The following is a 16,525-nucleotide window of genomic DNA, read 5'->3' as shown; positions in this document are numbered from 1 at the left end:
AATAACCGTATGAAAAAATAGCTTTGGATCAGAGCAAAATCCAAGCTTCTCATCACTTGCACTATAAGTGGTCAAGTAAAGTTAATATGAGATTCACACGGCTATGGTGACACGGTCTAATCATGGGAGGAAATATATATATTACCGTACAACACTACAAATCAGGATTAGATATATAAATTTAGCTGCTCTACAATGAAGTCCTTAAACTCTGGGCAGGCAAAGGCTCTAGATTCCATGTGTTAAACTGTAGGTTCAGTGGTACATTTCATTTGACTTTGACCGTTGGGTACCAGAGGTCGGGTTAAAATCTACGCTTCGTGTGAGAGAGCATCGGCTTGAAAGAAAGGCACAAGTGTGCCAGGGTTATGGACTCTCAAACTGCCAATTCCAATTGCCGTGCACACTCGGGCCCCTTTCATCACAAGATTGGACAGTCGCATGAACAGACTGTGATCTGACAGGTGACTTATCTTCCCTCCAGCTCCCAACTCTCTCTCTCTTCTCTGTCTCTCGAAAACCTCCTGTCTGCTAGAATCTCTCTCGTTGATCAATACTAAAACAGCCAAATGGACTAAACGCTCACTTTCTCCACACCTTTGTCTACTCTTATCTTATTCTTACTCGGGGCCCCCAGATATACTACCTCCTTCAATCTTTCTCGTCTCTTATTACACAAATCTCCCATTAAATTTTTACATTGTAACTTTGTGGCTCCCTTTAGAGTCATAGTTGGGCTTTAACCTCATCTATATCGTTCCTTTAACGGCCTCTAAGTGAATCCCAGGTAATACATGCAGAAAGTCACCAGAATAGATCTGGCTTGAAGCTCTCTGGGGGTTTAGCTCTGACACACCTGATGACTTCTGTAATTTGCCACCACGACTGATATATACTCTGTACGGAATAAGTGCTTTGCACTGCTCACCGACTCACTGCAAAGAATGAGTTCCAGGCCCCATAAAGTGAGATAACCAGGATCATTATTACCTTTTTGAGTGATGCGTTGGGGTGACCTTTCACCTGCGGTATAATAAGGAAGACTATTGCTCTGTGAACTGACTTAGCGTCACTCAAGTACTGATAAGTGACTACAGCCAAGGGTGTAATAGATTTACTGGGCTTTTCGGGCTGAAAGTAGTATAACATTGTCCCTCGGGCTATCAACCACATTTATATAAAGTGTAATATAATTATAGCATCCTCTCGACACTTCCAGATCCCTTGGGGGTAATGCAAGTCTGGAAAAGCAGTGAATTATTGTCCATGTTCTAAACGATGGCTTCTTCACCGGAATAGTGCTGTACAGGCTCGGATCCCAATTGATGCTACATTATTATTCCCACATTGTTCATTCACAAATGCTGACTGTAACACTTACTTGTGAACAACCATTGGGAGACAGGGTGTCTGCCTGTTTATGAAATCAATATATCAACGTCAATACATGGGCCTGGAGTTTGCTAATAACTGGTGCCTGCACAGGGCCAAACACTGAATAAAAAAGGGGCAAAATTATACCAAAAGCAAGGATTATTACGTGTACAATACAGGGTGACCAAAAAGTCATGATACCATTACAATGTCTAATAAATCTTAGAAAGAAATGATGAAGAAATGAAGTAATTATTAAAATAAATGGCATCACGACTTTTTTGGGTCACCCGGGACGATGCAAACTATTGAAAGGATGTTGGAAGACAATTTGCTTTCCAATCACTATTTCAATAAGCGTTCTGCCCACAAAATACGCAGTCACTGCATTTTAAGGTAGATTTCGTGAGGCACTTGGAGGCAGTCTCCTGACATGAAAGGCTCCTGACATCAACTGTAAGGATTATTATTATTATTATTTGTACTTCTTATTATAATTATTATTATTAAAAGGCTACCCACCTTGACATAGAAGCATTGACAGTGAGTGCTGTGGGGTACGGATGCCGAAATCCCCCTGTTGTGATTGGGTAAACAGGTTGACCTTGCCTGAAAGGAAGAAGAGAGGGGGCGAGAGAGAGAGAGGGAGGGAGAGAGAGATAGAGAGAGAGGGAAAGAGAGAGAGAGAGTGTGAGGGGGCGGAAAAAAAAAATTAGTCAAACGTTCTCTTGCTGTTGCATCTTATTCTCATTTGACCAGAACAAAAATTGTGTTGATTGTACAGTGAAGATCAAAGGATGTAAACAAAGAACAATTTTAATGTGCTAAATCTGATAGAACCAGCTAATTAAATTCCATCACCTCCACTAATGTCAACAGAGACCCTCATTCCAAGCTAAAACTAGGTGTTTTGTTGTGATAATTAAAGGCGAAACTCTATTTGCTTTAATGGAGCCGTCATAATAATTGAGGTCTACAGATCCAAAGGAAAACAATAATGAATGTAAATTTATACCAAAATAAAGTGCATCAAATCAAAGAGAGGCATTTCTGCTTCGGGCCTCTTTTGGTATTTAGAACTCAGTAAGAAAACATTAAATTAACAGTTCTTAATTTGTAGCCTTTTGTCACCGTAACCAGGGCTGACAGGAAGCGTCAAGGGACCGGTCTCGTGTGACTGTGTGTGTACCCGGTGGCCGATCACAGCTCATAACAATAATTGGACAATACAGTAACATGCCAGGCTGTGCGAAAATTAAAAGGAAAAAAAAAATGGAACTGCTTACTGTGGTACTAACCATCCTAGTGGGTGGGGAATTTGCCCAACGGTACCTGGCGATAGCGGGTAATAGGGCGAGATATCTGAAGGGTGCGGAGGCCTCGGAATTCCTGCACAAGGACAAGGCAAAGAAAAAGAAACGGGAGGGTTAACATTCACCAGCACCCGGCGCTTGGCAAAGTCGTTCGCATCTCCACGACGCAGGGTGACCGTAAAGTCGTGATAACTACCTCCCCCCCACCGTACATCTAAAAAAAACAAAACAAAAAACATTAAAAAAAAACGATCCATTTCTTTCAGACTTGTCGGACGGACCCTGGAATGGTATCACGACTTTTTTGGTCGCCCTGTCCTTAACCAGACTCGACGCCGTTGAAAGGCTACCAGGTTTTATCGGACCCCGGTCGGCCACAAGCCACCCCCACCCACCCACCCACCCACTCGTTTTCAATGGAAGTAGCTTTTTGAAAAAGATTCCGTTCCGAAAAACGACCTCCATCGGGCAGACCGGCGAGCGGAAACGATAACCTTAGCATTTGATCGAGGAGGCGACTTAGCTGTCGCACTTAAAAGGAGGACAGCGTTTGATGTGTGATGGACTAACAATGGCTCTTCAGGCCAATGCTCTCAAAGTTTGGTCCCCTCCTCCCACGTGCCCCCAATATTATTGAGCTGTTGTGGCTTCCTCCCCTCCACCCCGAACCCAACCAAAGAAAGTCGCCTCGCGTTCATCCCGCAGATTATCCTTCCCGTTTCAAGTTCGAAAGCGGAAAAATGTGGTCCGATTTATTCCAACACGTCAGTAAACTGAAACAAAAAGCGTGTTCTTCACATAGAGCTTTCGCAAAGTGCCTTGGAAACCATCAGTTGTTAGCTCCTGCTGTAAGAGAGCCAGATGCTTGGCGAGCTTTGTTCCAATAATTCTGCAATGGTAGCCCGAGTGCCTTTGTCATCGGGGCCACACGGCAGATAATGTGGCCCAAAATAGACACGTAATCAAGTCGTATTCAAGAGCTAATCTTAGGATTATTTCGCAGCTTTTCTGTACTGAAGTGTTGGGACATTGTACGTACATTGGATTTCAGAAAACAAGATCAATCATAACAGCAGTGTTTTTTTTATCCAGCAAATCAAGGTACCGCGTTTAGATTGTGTCCTGCAAAGCGCATTCGGGGTCGAAACGAGACGCCTGATTTGCAATAATCACAGGTTTCTAAAGTTCCTTTTTTTTTCCAAAAAAAAATGTCCTTGAATTTGCTTTCATATCTCAAGGGCCTCAACTGTTCTCACCGCTTGATTCCAGCTCTGTTCTTTGCTTAGGTAAAAGTCCTCGAACCCAACGCGCATAGAATCATAGAACATTACAGCACAGAAGGAGGCCATTCGGCCCATTGCGCCTGTGCCGGCTCTTTGGAAGAGCTGCCCAATCAGTCCCACTCCTCCGCTCTTTCCCCGTATTCTTGCAAGTTTTTCCTTTTCAAGTACCTATCCAACTCCCTTTTGCAATTTGTTATTGAATCCATTTCCACCAGCCTTTCAGGCAGAGCATTCCAGACCGTAACAGCTCTTGGGGTAAAAAAAAATTCTCCTTAACCTCCCCCCCCACCACCCATCTGGTTCTTCTGCCAATTATCTTAAATCTATGTTCCCTCGTTACCAACCCACCTACCAGCGGACACAGTTTAGCCCTATTTACTCTTATCAAAACCCCTCATCATTTTGAACACCTCTATTAAATCTCCCCTTAACCTTCTGCGCTCTAAGCAGAACGATTCCAGCTTCTCGAAGTCTCCCCACATAACCAAAGTCCCTCGTCCCTGGTACCATTCTGGTAAATCTCCTCCGCACCCTCTCCAAGGCTTTGATATCCTTTTCAAGAGCTGACACGTGACAATAACATTTCCCTCACAAACAAATCAACGGCCTTCTCTTGTGCGGCTCGACAATACTTAGCGGCACAATTTGTATGGCAGTAATGTTTACCTGGGTGCAGGCAGGGCAATCAAGGCCACATGAAGTCAGAACAAATGTTCAGAATTCAATTTGCGCAGCCTCTGTGTAGTGTTAATTATTGATATGAAAACAGCTAGGGCACTTATTTATCATACAGACAAAAAATGACTTCATTAATTGCTACTAACAAATGAGTCTACTCACCACCCCCGTCCCCCCCCACCACACACACACGCACACACGCACACGCACACACACTCGCTGCACTTACACAACACACACAGAACAGCTCGCCTAATTGAAGCTTCAATTGTCTCCTCGCACAAGGCATCTTTTTCAACCCTAATGTCCAGAGATAAAGATTTCTCTTCAAATGTTCTCAGGCCGAAGCCGAACGGGGGAAAGGGGAAAAGAGCAAGGGAGAGCAGAGCGCGAGAGAGCGAGAGAGAAAGTGAGGGGAAAAAAAGAACAGTAGAGGAATCCGAGTGGAAAAAAACCCACACAAATAAATGCCCCAGGGGAACAAAATTAAAAAAACACTGTGCTTGAGCTAAGTACCGGAGACTTTGAAGGACGATTTTAACTAGATTGCTCCCTGATGGCTCAGAGGCTAAATGCAATTCGTCCTTCAGACCAGACGTTAAACCCGCGGTTCCGTCTGCCTGTTCAGGTGGACGTTAAAAGATCCCAAGGGACAATTTGAAAAGAGAAGGGAGTTTCGAAGACGTGATAAGGCGCTTTATCAAATGCAAGGATTATTATTATTACTATTATTAAAGGAGGCACCTCAGAGACAAAGTTGTCAGGCAACAGACCTGAATTCCTGGGCACTGCAAATACAGAAGATGTCACAGATACACTCACACACACAGACACACACACACACACAGTCGCCCACAAGTGTCCAAAATCTACCATCTTTTCAAATGAGGCTGAATTGACCAGGCGCTTATATCCAGGCACTTCTGTTGTCATTTAAAAATGTAACACAGAACGATAAGAGATATAAGAAGAAATATTTCACTGCTATAAAATGACCCTCGAATTGTCCCCAAGGGTAGAGGTGAAAATCTTGACACGGATTTCCCGGGGTTAGGAATGGTTCACCCCGTGCAGCACCCAAACTAGTTTTCATAACGCGTCAAATTCTGCCCTGGAGGGACTTGGAAAAGACCTGAAAGAGTTTGACGAAAGCAAGAAGTGATATTTGGAATGTCTTTGTGAAGGAGAGAGCAGAGCAGAGCGTGAAAAAAAAAGATCCATCTCACCTCGTCCAACTCCTCAAACTCAAGGCTCTCGTGAACTCCTTCAGCCTCCACCGTTGCAACAATTTCACAGAAGCAGATTTACGAAGCAACACTGTCGTTTGTCACCATGGCTCACAGAAGCCACTCCCGTGAGGTTTAGTTAGCGTCCCGCAGGTGGGTGAACGAGCCTGTTACCGTTACGGGTTAAATTTGGTAACGGGCAGCCTGGTACTTGTTCAGCCTGGACTGCCCGAACGACCGAAGCTTCGGTTTGCACAGCCTGCCCAGAGTTGACGTGGACCTGACTGCCCTGGTACGTCTCGTCAAAACACTTCAAATAGACTGGACGTACCTCACTCCCTCAAACATCTCATTTTTAACCCCATTGAACTCATTTGAAGGCTGATATTTTAACAGCCTTGATATGGTGGACAGATATTTGTGAGGTCAGGATATCAAAGGATATGGGGCAAATAGTGGGCAATTGGGAGTTGAGGTACAGATCAGCAATTGATCTTATTGAACGGAGGAACAGGCTCGAGGGGCTGAATGGCTAGAACCATCTCCTCAGCCAAGCCAAACCTGGGCAGATGACCAGATGCAAGGCTACAGGGAGCCGCCCCTTGGCGATCTCCAACCCTGTCCACCATGTAGATCACATCAACTTGTGGCAACCTCCCAAGTAACTCGTGCTGGGGGTTGCCCTTGGCGGCAAGAGAAAAAAAAAATCTTCAAGCCAAAAGCAGCCCAGGGCTTGTGGGAACATGGAATACCATGCATTTTGGCCCAAAATCACAGCATGTTTACAGCACCCGTAGAACATCATTTAGGCATCGCGTAGCACCCAGTATATATGAACTGAAAAAGAAATGTAATCTCAAGGTTCTGCGCTCTGTGCAAAAGTGCGACTGGCGTCCTCGGGTAAAATTTGGACGCGAGTTCAAATAGCTGATCGCCCCCACCGCCCCCCCCTCCACCCTCCACCACCCCACGTCCCAGGGTTTTACAAACTGGACCCAAACATACACCCAGTGCGGGAGGTGGGGAAACATTACAACCACAGCAGGTCAGCAGGTCGTCAAACGAACCTTCTGCTTTGCAAGCGACGCTGTGGAGATTCCATTCAGTTCATAAAACTTTGGGACAGGGCACGAGGGACCGAGGAATATATATGACGAGGGTATTATTTTTGTAAGGCGGGTTGACGTGGCAGCATACATGCGTACCCCCTCTCCCTCCCTCGGCCCCCCTTTTAGGCTGGAAAGCAATTTACCCCCCAGCAAACTGGCAAAGCGAGATTACATTTCGATTCGAAACACTCGACTACAATGCACAAGAACGACACGACACGATACGACGTACATTCATGGTAAACGAAAAAAGGAAAGAAATTCAAACAGTGTAATCCCAATGCAGACATGGATTGCCCCTAGTGCTTCCTGAGTAAAGAAACGCTCAGAAGGGTTTCTGAAAAACGTTCCGATCCATTAAAAAAAAACAAGTGGGATCGGTATCAGAGAAGACTGCTTGCCCCTTTACCTACCTGTTTTGGGGTCCACGTCTGCCGGCAAGTGTGGTGGAGGGTTACCTGGTGTGAAGTGTTCATTGCTGTACGTGATCAGCGGTGTGAGCGGATGTACATGGTGAGGGTGTTGCACAACTGGTACTTTGTTAGACTGTCAGAAAGAGAGAAACAGGGACAGAGAGAGAAAAAAAAATAAAACACAGCTCACAAACAATAGTGACCAATATCCCAGCCAACCGTGACTTAAGACTAATGATATCGAGCGAGAAGGAGGGAGAAGGAGGGAGAGAGAGAGAGGAGAGAAACTTAGAAACAGGAGGAGGCCATTCGGCCCCTCAAGCCACTTCCGCCATTCTATAAGATCATGGCTGATCTGTATCTCAACTCTGGTTACCTGCCCTTGCCCCATTTCCCTTGATATCCTAACTTAACAAATATTTATCCATCTCAGTTTAGAAAGAGAGGAGAGAGAGAGAGAGAAAGAGAGAGAAAGAGAGAGAGAGAGAGAAAAGGGGGTGGGAATCTCAAAAGGCTTTTGCTAAACCCTTCGACAAGGGACATTTAAACTGATTGAGTGCTGTCAAAGATTAAAAGACCTGCATTAGATGATGAATGGTTTCAAGTCGGCTTTTATTTCGAGGGACGTCTTCATCTCCCCCTCTCTCGGTGCAATTTTTTTTCTCTCTTTTTTACAAAGATTCACAATAAAAAGACGAGCTATTTGAATCACAATCTTACAAGGCCAGACAAGTCTGTTTCTGTCCATCAATCGGGTTTTCATTACTTAGCACGAGGCAGTATTTACCATTCGTCCTTAACATCAGGTCCGCGTATTAAATATGAACCATTTCACACCACAGAACGAAAAGTGTACAAATAGGTCACCTACAAAAGCAACAATAGCCGTATCGACAAAAAGAGGCCTCAAGTAACAATGAGAAGCATCATTGGCCCTTTTTCGGAAGGAATTCGGGTTTTGTCCTCAGCAGTTAGCCATCAGTCGGGAAGGTTAGTTAGTTAGTTATGCTCACAAAATACACAGTCTCTACACCTTAGAGTATATTCTGTGAAGCGCTTTGGGGCGTCTCGGAAGACGTAACAAAGTGCTGAATCAAATGCAAGGATTGTTATCGTTATTATAACATCCTTCACAAATTTTATGGACTCCGCTCTGCAGCTTCTCTGTGACACTCTGTGATCGGCCCCCGCCCGCCACCATCATCCCACAAACCAATTTCGAACACAAGCGATTTGCGCGAAGAGCCTCTTCGGACGTTCTGCTGGTGCAAGAAAAGTTCCGGGACTGAACCTCACAGCTCCCTGACAGAGAAGGCTGTGAGCCAGCCCCGTGTTCGAGACGAGATGGCTATTCCCCTCCTCCCCGTTACACACACGAGTGGGGCCCTGCTGTGCGCCATTGGCCGCCGCGTTGTGCCCACGAGCTATCCAGTCAACTCACTTTACAGTATATTTTCCGTGAAGCGCTTTGAGACGTCACCAAGACGTGATACGGCGTTAGATCCAATGCAAGGATTGTTATTATCAGTTGGAGAAAGTTTAGCCACTTACTAACTTGGAAAACACAGCGTATCCTCTGTGTTTCATCGCAAAACAAAAGTGGTAGTAGGTACAGTGTCAATGAGGTCCCCAGTCCTGTTAAATCTTGTGCCTTAGGAGTCTATAGGGTGACCTTTATGACCCTTTCACCTGCTTCACACTGCTTCTACTGTGCTCAGTGTTTTTCTTGCCTAATTTTGTTTTGCAAAAAAAATGTTTGAATGCAATGTGAACATTGCATTTTTTGAAATAAAACACCATCGCCAAGAACAGAGGTGCACAGTACGTTAGTCTTAAGGTACTAATTCCACAACGGGAGCCCTGCTGACATTAATGAACTGAGGAGCATTTTATGATGTGAACGGAACAGCTTGATTGAATTACTGCCATACAGAATTTATAAATTACAAACATACACACACAAAAACCCTAGGCCTAATTTTTTCCTGCAACCGTAAACGAATCGTGAAATTCAAATCATTTGAAGGGACTGGAGAGAAGATAAGACTAAAGGAAACGGAGGAAGTTGCAAAAAGAAACTAAATGGGGTTGTTGTTTCGTAAAGGTATAGAGTCAGTGCCATCAACTTAGACAAAATTGAAAATATAAACAGTCTCGCATTGGGTGGAAAAATAAAGTTTGCTCTCTTACTCTCCCCCCCCCCCCCCCACCTCTCACCCCACCACCTGCCCACCAAAGGAATATTGCAAATTTATGGCATGGAATACTTGCCTCCTGTTTTAATCCTATACAACACAATGTCAGCAGAATGTCAGAGGACAATAATAATAATAATACTTGCGTTGGATATAGCGCCATATTATCACACTGTTGAGAGACATCTCAAAGCGCTTCACAGAATACACTGTAAAGTGAATTGACTGTATAGTCTGTGGGCGAAATAAGCTGAGATCTGCCCACATGCTGAAAGCCACAAAAGATCGCGATAGCCCAAGGGGTTAACTTCCCCCAATGCTAAATGATCCGTTCTCCCCCAACCCAACCCCTTCCCCAAGCGAAAAAAACAAATCTGATCTGCTCGCCATTGAGACAAAGGAGGGGCAAAACCTTGAACTTTAGTCCCTCAACCTCCCTCCTGTGAGTTGTTGGTCAAGAACGAATTTGCTCCAGACTCCAGCAAGCAAACAGCAGGAGTCTCCAGCCAGTTATTTACTGTCTACTGTCTCTCCTGCTTCTAATTGGCGCCTGCCATTGTAATAATGAGTTTACATGAGACATGGACAATACAGAGTAGGACATGATTCAGTCCCTCTGCCCTCCTCCCTCCCCCACCCCCAGAAAGGTTTCCATAAACAAGCTCAGAGCACGAACAACAAATGTTTTTTTTTGAGAGGAATCGAGGGGTTGGGGGGGGGGGGGGGAGGGAGGGGGAGGAGAGAAAAAAAAAAACGTCCCCAAAAAAACAATGCGACTTTGTTTCACAGGCCCTCTGATCTCGCGGCATTCTTCCCGTCAGAAACCGACAACGTGTTGTTCCATTATGCAAAGTGATAAATATTTCATCCAGGCTGCGAGTCGAGAGAGAAAAAAAATCACTTCACTTTAATAAGCGCATACGTCAACGCATGGGAGGAAACCGGGACCAATGGCGACCTGAGTACGAACAAAGCCCCTTCGCTCTTGTGCACCGGTTTCAATTCAGCTCAAAGAGTTCCAACGGTCACTATGGGGTGAAAGATCTCACAGGATGACAAGCGCCTCAGTTTTTCCAGCCCTTTTTCTGGACCCGAAATTCTGCTTTAACGAGAGAGACTCGTTCTGTTCTCACCTCGAACAACTGTTGAGTGATAAGAGGTATATCTCAACCGCAACAATTGTTCTTATTATTAGTATTGAGACAGGAGTTGTTGATGTGAACCCCGAGTGACGAGTAGGAAATCCTGTCTGTCACAGGAAGTGCCGTAGAGACCTTTCCTCTATCTCTCCGCTTTGCCCCTTCCCTTCCCCTTCCCCTGCGAAGGGGCGCTGTGTAAATGCAAGCTGTTGGTGTTGCTGCTCTGACACATCAGGAAGTAGGTCGTGATATTAACAACACATTATAAATAGTCACACACACGCCACACACACACATGCGCGTGTGCGCCAATTGTAAGAGCAACGCTTGCAATAAGACGAACGCAACCAACTCGAGCATCAAGTTACGTCAACAAGAAAGGGCAAGACAGAGGCTCTCCTGCTTGGCTCCCGTCCGTCAGTGTCTGCTCACTGCAGGCGCTCCCATCATCAAACAACTTGGATGCACAGTCCACCTCATGGAGCTTGTACGAAACCTCAGTGTCTTGTTCGACTGTTTCCACCCGTGCCCTGACCCGCTCAAGCTTTCCCCCCACCACCGGAACATTGCCTGCCTTTGCCACGACCTCCACCCTCAGGCTGGCAAAAACCCTATTCCAGGCATTCATCACGTCCTGCGTTCGATACAGCGCCTTATCACGTTGTCGAGACATCTCAAAGCTCTTCGCAGAATATACTATAAAGTGGATCGACTGTATATTTTGCGGGCGAAATGCGACAGCCAAAAGCCCACAGCAGTCAGTGGATTGAGTGAGTGATCAAATTATTATTATTTTGAAAGGGATTATGAGCCCCAGAAAGCAATCCGCCAATCAACTGACAACGCTTGATTAACATGGTGTTAATATGGATTAACGCTTTGTTAATCATGTTGAAATGACTTTACAGACAGGTCAAGCAACACAAGCAAATAACTGGCTTTGCACCCGTACGTCTTGGGAAATTGACTGGTGATCCCAAGCTAATTCCCTAACAATAATCCGTAGCAGAAGCAAGACTGCACTGGCTTTCATTTGTCCTCGTAGGCCAGGTAATAAAGGATTCAGGTGCTACAGGGGCCCTGTAGAACACGTTGAAGGAGGATTAGGTAAGCTCCAGTCACAATGCGCCAATACAATGGAGGGCTTCGGGTTACAGCAACCGTGTGAATGAAGCCCGAGTATGAAAGGCAGAATACAAGCGAGTAACTGAAACTGGGAAGACGTTTGAGTGAATAGCAAACACCATGAAATATGGAGCTAGATTATGGCCTGGAGCACATTTAAGCCAATGCCCATGCATTCCTCAGCCTGTGCGTCACAGCGATGGAGAGACAGAGAGATTTGACCTTTCTTCGTTGTGCCTGGAATCCTGGGAGGTTTTTTTGTTTTAGTTTTTAATGTAGGAAATAAGTAAAACAGAAGCAAGGTCCTGAATTTACAAAGAAGTCCTGTAGCTCAGTGTTTAGAGCCCCCGCCTCGCAAGAGAGAGGACCCGGGTTTGATTCCCGGGGCAGGACGAAACGTTGGGCAAGTTTCCTTACTCCACACGCCTCTGCTTAACCAGCAGTAAGTAGGAACCCGGTTGTTAGTTGATTGGCGGATCGCTTTCCTGGGGCTAATAATCCCTTCTAAATAAATAACTAATAATTTGGTCACTCAATCCACGACTGTCTGTGGGACGCTGCTGTGCGCAATTGGCTGTTGCGTTTCGCTCACAAAATGTACAATCCATTCACTTTCCAGTATATTCTGTGAAGCGCTTTGAGACGTCTCGAAGACGTGATAAGGCTCAACATCAAATGCAAGGATTATTATTATTGCTATTATTATTATTATGTTTCTCTCCCCACCCACACCCCAGCAATTCTAAATCTCTCAGAAGATGCTGTCGTTTACTCGGCTTTCAGTCAGGGGACGTCGGAAGAGAAACACAATTTGCATGGTAAGACTGATGTTTAGTGATGGATGAATGCCGAGTTTTTGCTCTGATAACTTTGCAAATTGGAGAGCATCTTTGCGGAACTTTTCCTTAGCGGGCCGGGCGGAGGATTCCACCGTAGGATCGCTCTTGTGTGAGCTCGGGAAGGGGGTGTGCTTGATGGGACAATGGGTAGGATGACCTTTTCCTCTTTCCACATGCTTTATGATGTTTAAATGAAGCATTCCCAAGTCAATGACATTGCGCCCCAGCTCCTTCAACACAAACCTTGCAGTCCATTTCCTCCCAAAGAGGGCTTCCGTCCTCAGCAGAGAGAGAGAAGAGAGACTTTTAAATACTAACACCTATTAGATATTGTGCGCTTCTCACAGAGTTCACCCAAAATAAAAATTTCTTTCCGGGTCAAAAAGGTTCAAAAACCCTAAAAAGTAGTAAAATTTCAACGTGGATATTTAGGGGAGAGGATTTTTTTTTAAAAAAAAAGAGGATTTGGATCTGGGTTTCCAGGGTCGTTCATTTGGTCAGGAATTACTTCTGCAACTGAGCGATGTAGAAATGAACTTGCCTTTTGTTGTTAGTCTGGTTGTTACTCGATTGGTGGATTGCTTTCCAGTAGGGAGTAATAATCCTTCCTCCCACCTCCTCCCAAAATAATATGGTCACTCAATCTACACCTGTTTGTGTGACACTGCTGCCGCATTTTGCCCACAAAATACAGTCACTACACTTTACAGTATAGGCTGTGAAGCGCTTTGAGGCGTCTCAATGACGTGACAAGGCCCTGAATCAAATGTAAGGATTACTATTATTATTATTATAATGAACGGAGCATGACTAGGTGCATATTCGCCACATACATCAGGTGTGACAAGAGGATTGATTGTTCCTTTGTGCACAATCCCTGAACGAGACAGAGATGAGCAATAGAGATGCTGCACAAACGAGATGGGAGAAGGGAGGGGGGGGGGGAGGCACCTTCTGCTGACATCTCCAGCTCTCCTGTCCTCCGTGGTAAGTGCTGGCCCGTGGACAGCGCAGGACAGGGCATCCTTCTTCCTTTGCTTTAATCGGGAAGGGCAGGCGGGCAAAGCGTTGTATCAGAGCGCTTTTAAGCTCTCTGGGACCCCACCCTGTGTGAGGGTCGCTATGTAAATGCAACTTGTTGCTGCTGTTGCATCAGATCTGTCAAGGAGACGAGCTTTTCCCCGGGTAAATAAGGTGCGTCAACGCATCGTCATCCCCCAAATATCCTGGGAATCGGAAAGCCAGATGACAAAGGTAAAAGTGTGGCTTAATGGAGCAGGCTCCACCTCCCAATTCCAACACTCTCACACACAGTCAGTCCTTTATCCTCTTCCTCTTCCGCCTGGCCCGCCCTACACATCCCTGGGTTCATTACCATTTTATGGCTTCTTCCCTCTCCCCCTCCCACCGCCACCACCACCGCCCCACTCGCCTTCCTTCCCCCCCCCCCCCCCCACCACCCACCCTCTCTCCTCCATCCAATTGCATCTAAACTGCCTCGAGCGGACAACTGCGCAAAACAATCAGGGGGCTTTTCTCCACTTGGAGAAACAATGTTGTCTGTGAATTCTGAGGAGAAGGGAAAAGGATGTCAGTAAATTAAACTGTTGCCAGGACAGGAAACGGAGGAAATGCCTGCAGGAAAAAGGGCCGTCAATCAAAAAGGGGGTGTGGGGGGGGGGAGGAGGTGTGGTCCGCCCGAGAGGAAGACCCCTCCTTTCTGGGCCCTCTTGCCCACCTCTGACCTCTCGAGTGTACTTAAGCATCGCATTCCAGATAACCTGCCTTCCAGTTCCCGCCGGCAAACACGGTGCTTACAATCAGGAATGTGGCCGTCAAGACATTGATTGAATGTTCTCACCCCCCACCCAACAAGCATAACCTTACCCTTCCTTACTCTCTTTCTCATACATACACACACATATATATATATAGATATAGATACATATGTATATATATATATAAAACAAATGATTTAGTGCCCAGGAGAAATGAAAGCTTGCCATTCACCTCCGATGTCATTAATCAAGAGGCGAAGGCACGACAAAAAAAAAAGCCAAGGCTGCTCCCTCAAGCTCCAACACTCCAGCTCCCCGTCCCTTCCCCTCAATGCACCCCATTGGGTTGGGACGCAGCGCTATGGAACTGAAGAGCGATCGGCTCTGAAAAGTATGTTTGTGCTCGGAGTATAATAAAACAAAAAGCAGCACACAAGAGGGTCTGTCAGCCTGCCTTCCTCGGGCTAATTCTGGCAGTCGAAAGCTTTGCTTAAATTACTCGCCCTGAGCTTGGCTGTACCCAGACATGGCTTACTGTTCCAAACCTAGTAATCTTCGGGGTTTGAAACAGTAGATTCTCTCATTTCCAACAGTCTGCTCTCCATTAACTCACTAATTGCTGAGCAACTATGCGCTGACTGTAATTTTATACATCAAGAAAGTTTGGGGTGGCAAGCCGCGAAAAGAGTTAAAAATGTGCTTCAAATCCTCGCCTGTCGACCACCCCCCCCACCCCCCCACCCCAAAAAACAATAACCCCTCTGATAATATACAAGCGGAATTTCCTAAATATTTAAATCAGCGCTTTCATTCAACTGGTTCTCCATTCTCTCCTCTGCTCCACAGAAAAAAAAACTTCACACCTGACTAAGCATTTTCTTGCAAATCTACTTTTGCTATTCTTACTTATAAAGTGGCTTGTGGCCTTTCACAGTATTATACAGCTCATTTCTGCACAAGGTCCTGCCCTATGTTAATTGGCCATTGTTCCGAAGGACAAGGCCTCCATTGACTGGTAAAAACTCTCCTTGCTCAGAAAGAGGCCTCCCTCTCCTTCTCCCGACAAATGACAACAGGACAACTGACACAACAGTGCAGCCTGACAATGATGGCTCGGACAAAACCTCTCCACAAAATCTCCGCGTCGCCCCAGCTGTCAATAAAGCGAAAGCACTTCCTGGCCACCGGTTTGCAACCATTCGACGAGCACGCTGAGACTTCTTTTTAAATGAAAACACAACACGCACTCGCTCACCTAGTCTGCTGTCTCCGCTAAGCCACTTGGCAAAGAGAACGGTTCAGCCCGTTCCTACCGCTGAACCGTTAATTGTTCAGCCGAGAGTTAGCGGAATCACTGACGCACAAGAGGACGATTGTGGGGACGTCTCAGTCAAGAGAAGGCCATTCCCTTGTATTTCTCAACTTTTCCGCCCAATGATTTTGGGGGAACAAAGTACGTCAAACTTCAGATGGAACAATCTGCTTTTCCCCAACTCTCATCACCAGCCCCCGGGCTCGTTCTTACACTAAAAAATAGCCGCAATCACGATTAATACAACTAGAGAACCAGAATTCAGTGGGTTTCCTCAACAACAGTCTTCCAAGCTTAGCAATAATATTGATGATGATAATAATCCTTGCATTTGATGCAGTGCCTTATCACGTCTTCGAGATGTCTCAAAGCGCTTCACAGAATATACTGTGAAATGACTGTGTATTTACACATGTAAATAAATAAGTGTGCATACGGTGGTGGGGGATGGGGAGGTTTTTTTTTGGGGGGGGGGGAAATGTACCAAGTGAAGCTGAACTTGAAATCCGTGGCTGTTGCTCAACTGACTTTTGTGTTGTAAGACAGAGCAGAAGACAGAAGAAGTAGTTTTTAAGAAGAAAACTACTTCTACTCAGGCTTTAAGTGTTTTAAGTTTAGTTTGGGGGGTGTTCAGTGGGGGGGGTGTTCGGGTGGGGGGCTGATGGTAGGCTCGGGGTTAGAAATCACACTGCTGTTAAACTGACTTGCCACATTAATGGCAAGTCAGATCAATTAACAGGT

At 45.7% G+C, this 16,525-nt stretch overlaps 1 protein-coding gene across 24 annotated transcripts in view; it reads right to left on the bottom strand.

Annotated features, from left to right (window-relative positions):
• The window catches only part of tcf7l2 (transcription factor 7 like 2), a 132,009-nt gene that overhangs the window by 15,556 nt on the left and 99,928 nt on the right, over positions 1-16,525 (bottom strand). For 20 of the 24 annotated variants that reach the window (XM_042336633.1, XM_042336639.1, XM_042336638.1 and 17 more), the window contains 3 exons: positions 7,397-7,529; positions 2,661-2,763; positions 1,897-1,983 (listed from right to left, as the gene is read on the bottom strand). In XM_042336633.1, coding sequence (XP_042192567.1) covers positions 1,897-1,983; positions 2,661-2,763; positions 7,397-7,529 — 323 coding nt within the window. The remainder of the gene's footprint in view (positions 1-1,896; positions 1,984-2,660; positions 2,764-7,396; positions 7,530-16,525) is intronic. The other 4 variants (XM_042336634.1, XM_042336636.1, XM_042336657.1 and 1 more) reach the window with 2 other exon arrangements.

The sequence above is a fragment of the Callorhinchus milii genome, unplaced genomic scaffold (assembly GCF_018977255.1).
Source record: "Callorhinchus milii isolate IMCB2004 unplaced genomic scaffold, IMCB_Cmil_1.0 Scaffold7, whole genome shotgun sequence".
Classification (NCBI taxonomy): Eukaryota; Metazoa; Chordata; class Chondrichthyes; order Chimaeriformes; family Callorhinchidae; genus Callorhinchus; species Callorhinchus milii.
Note: the sequence above shows the minus strand (reverse complement) of the source record. Positions and strands in the feature narration are given on the sequence as shown.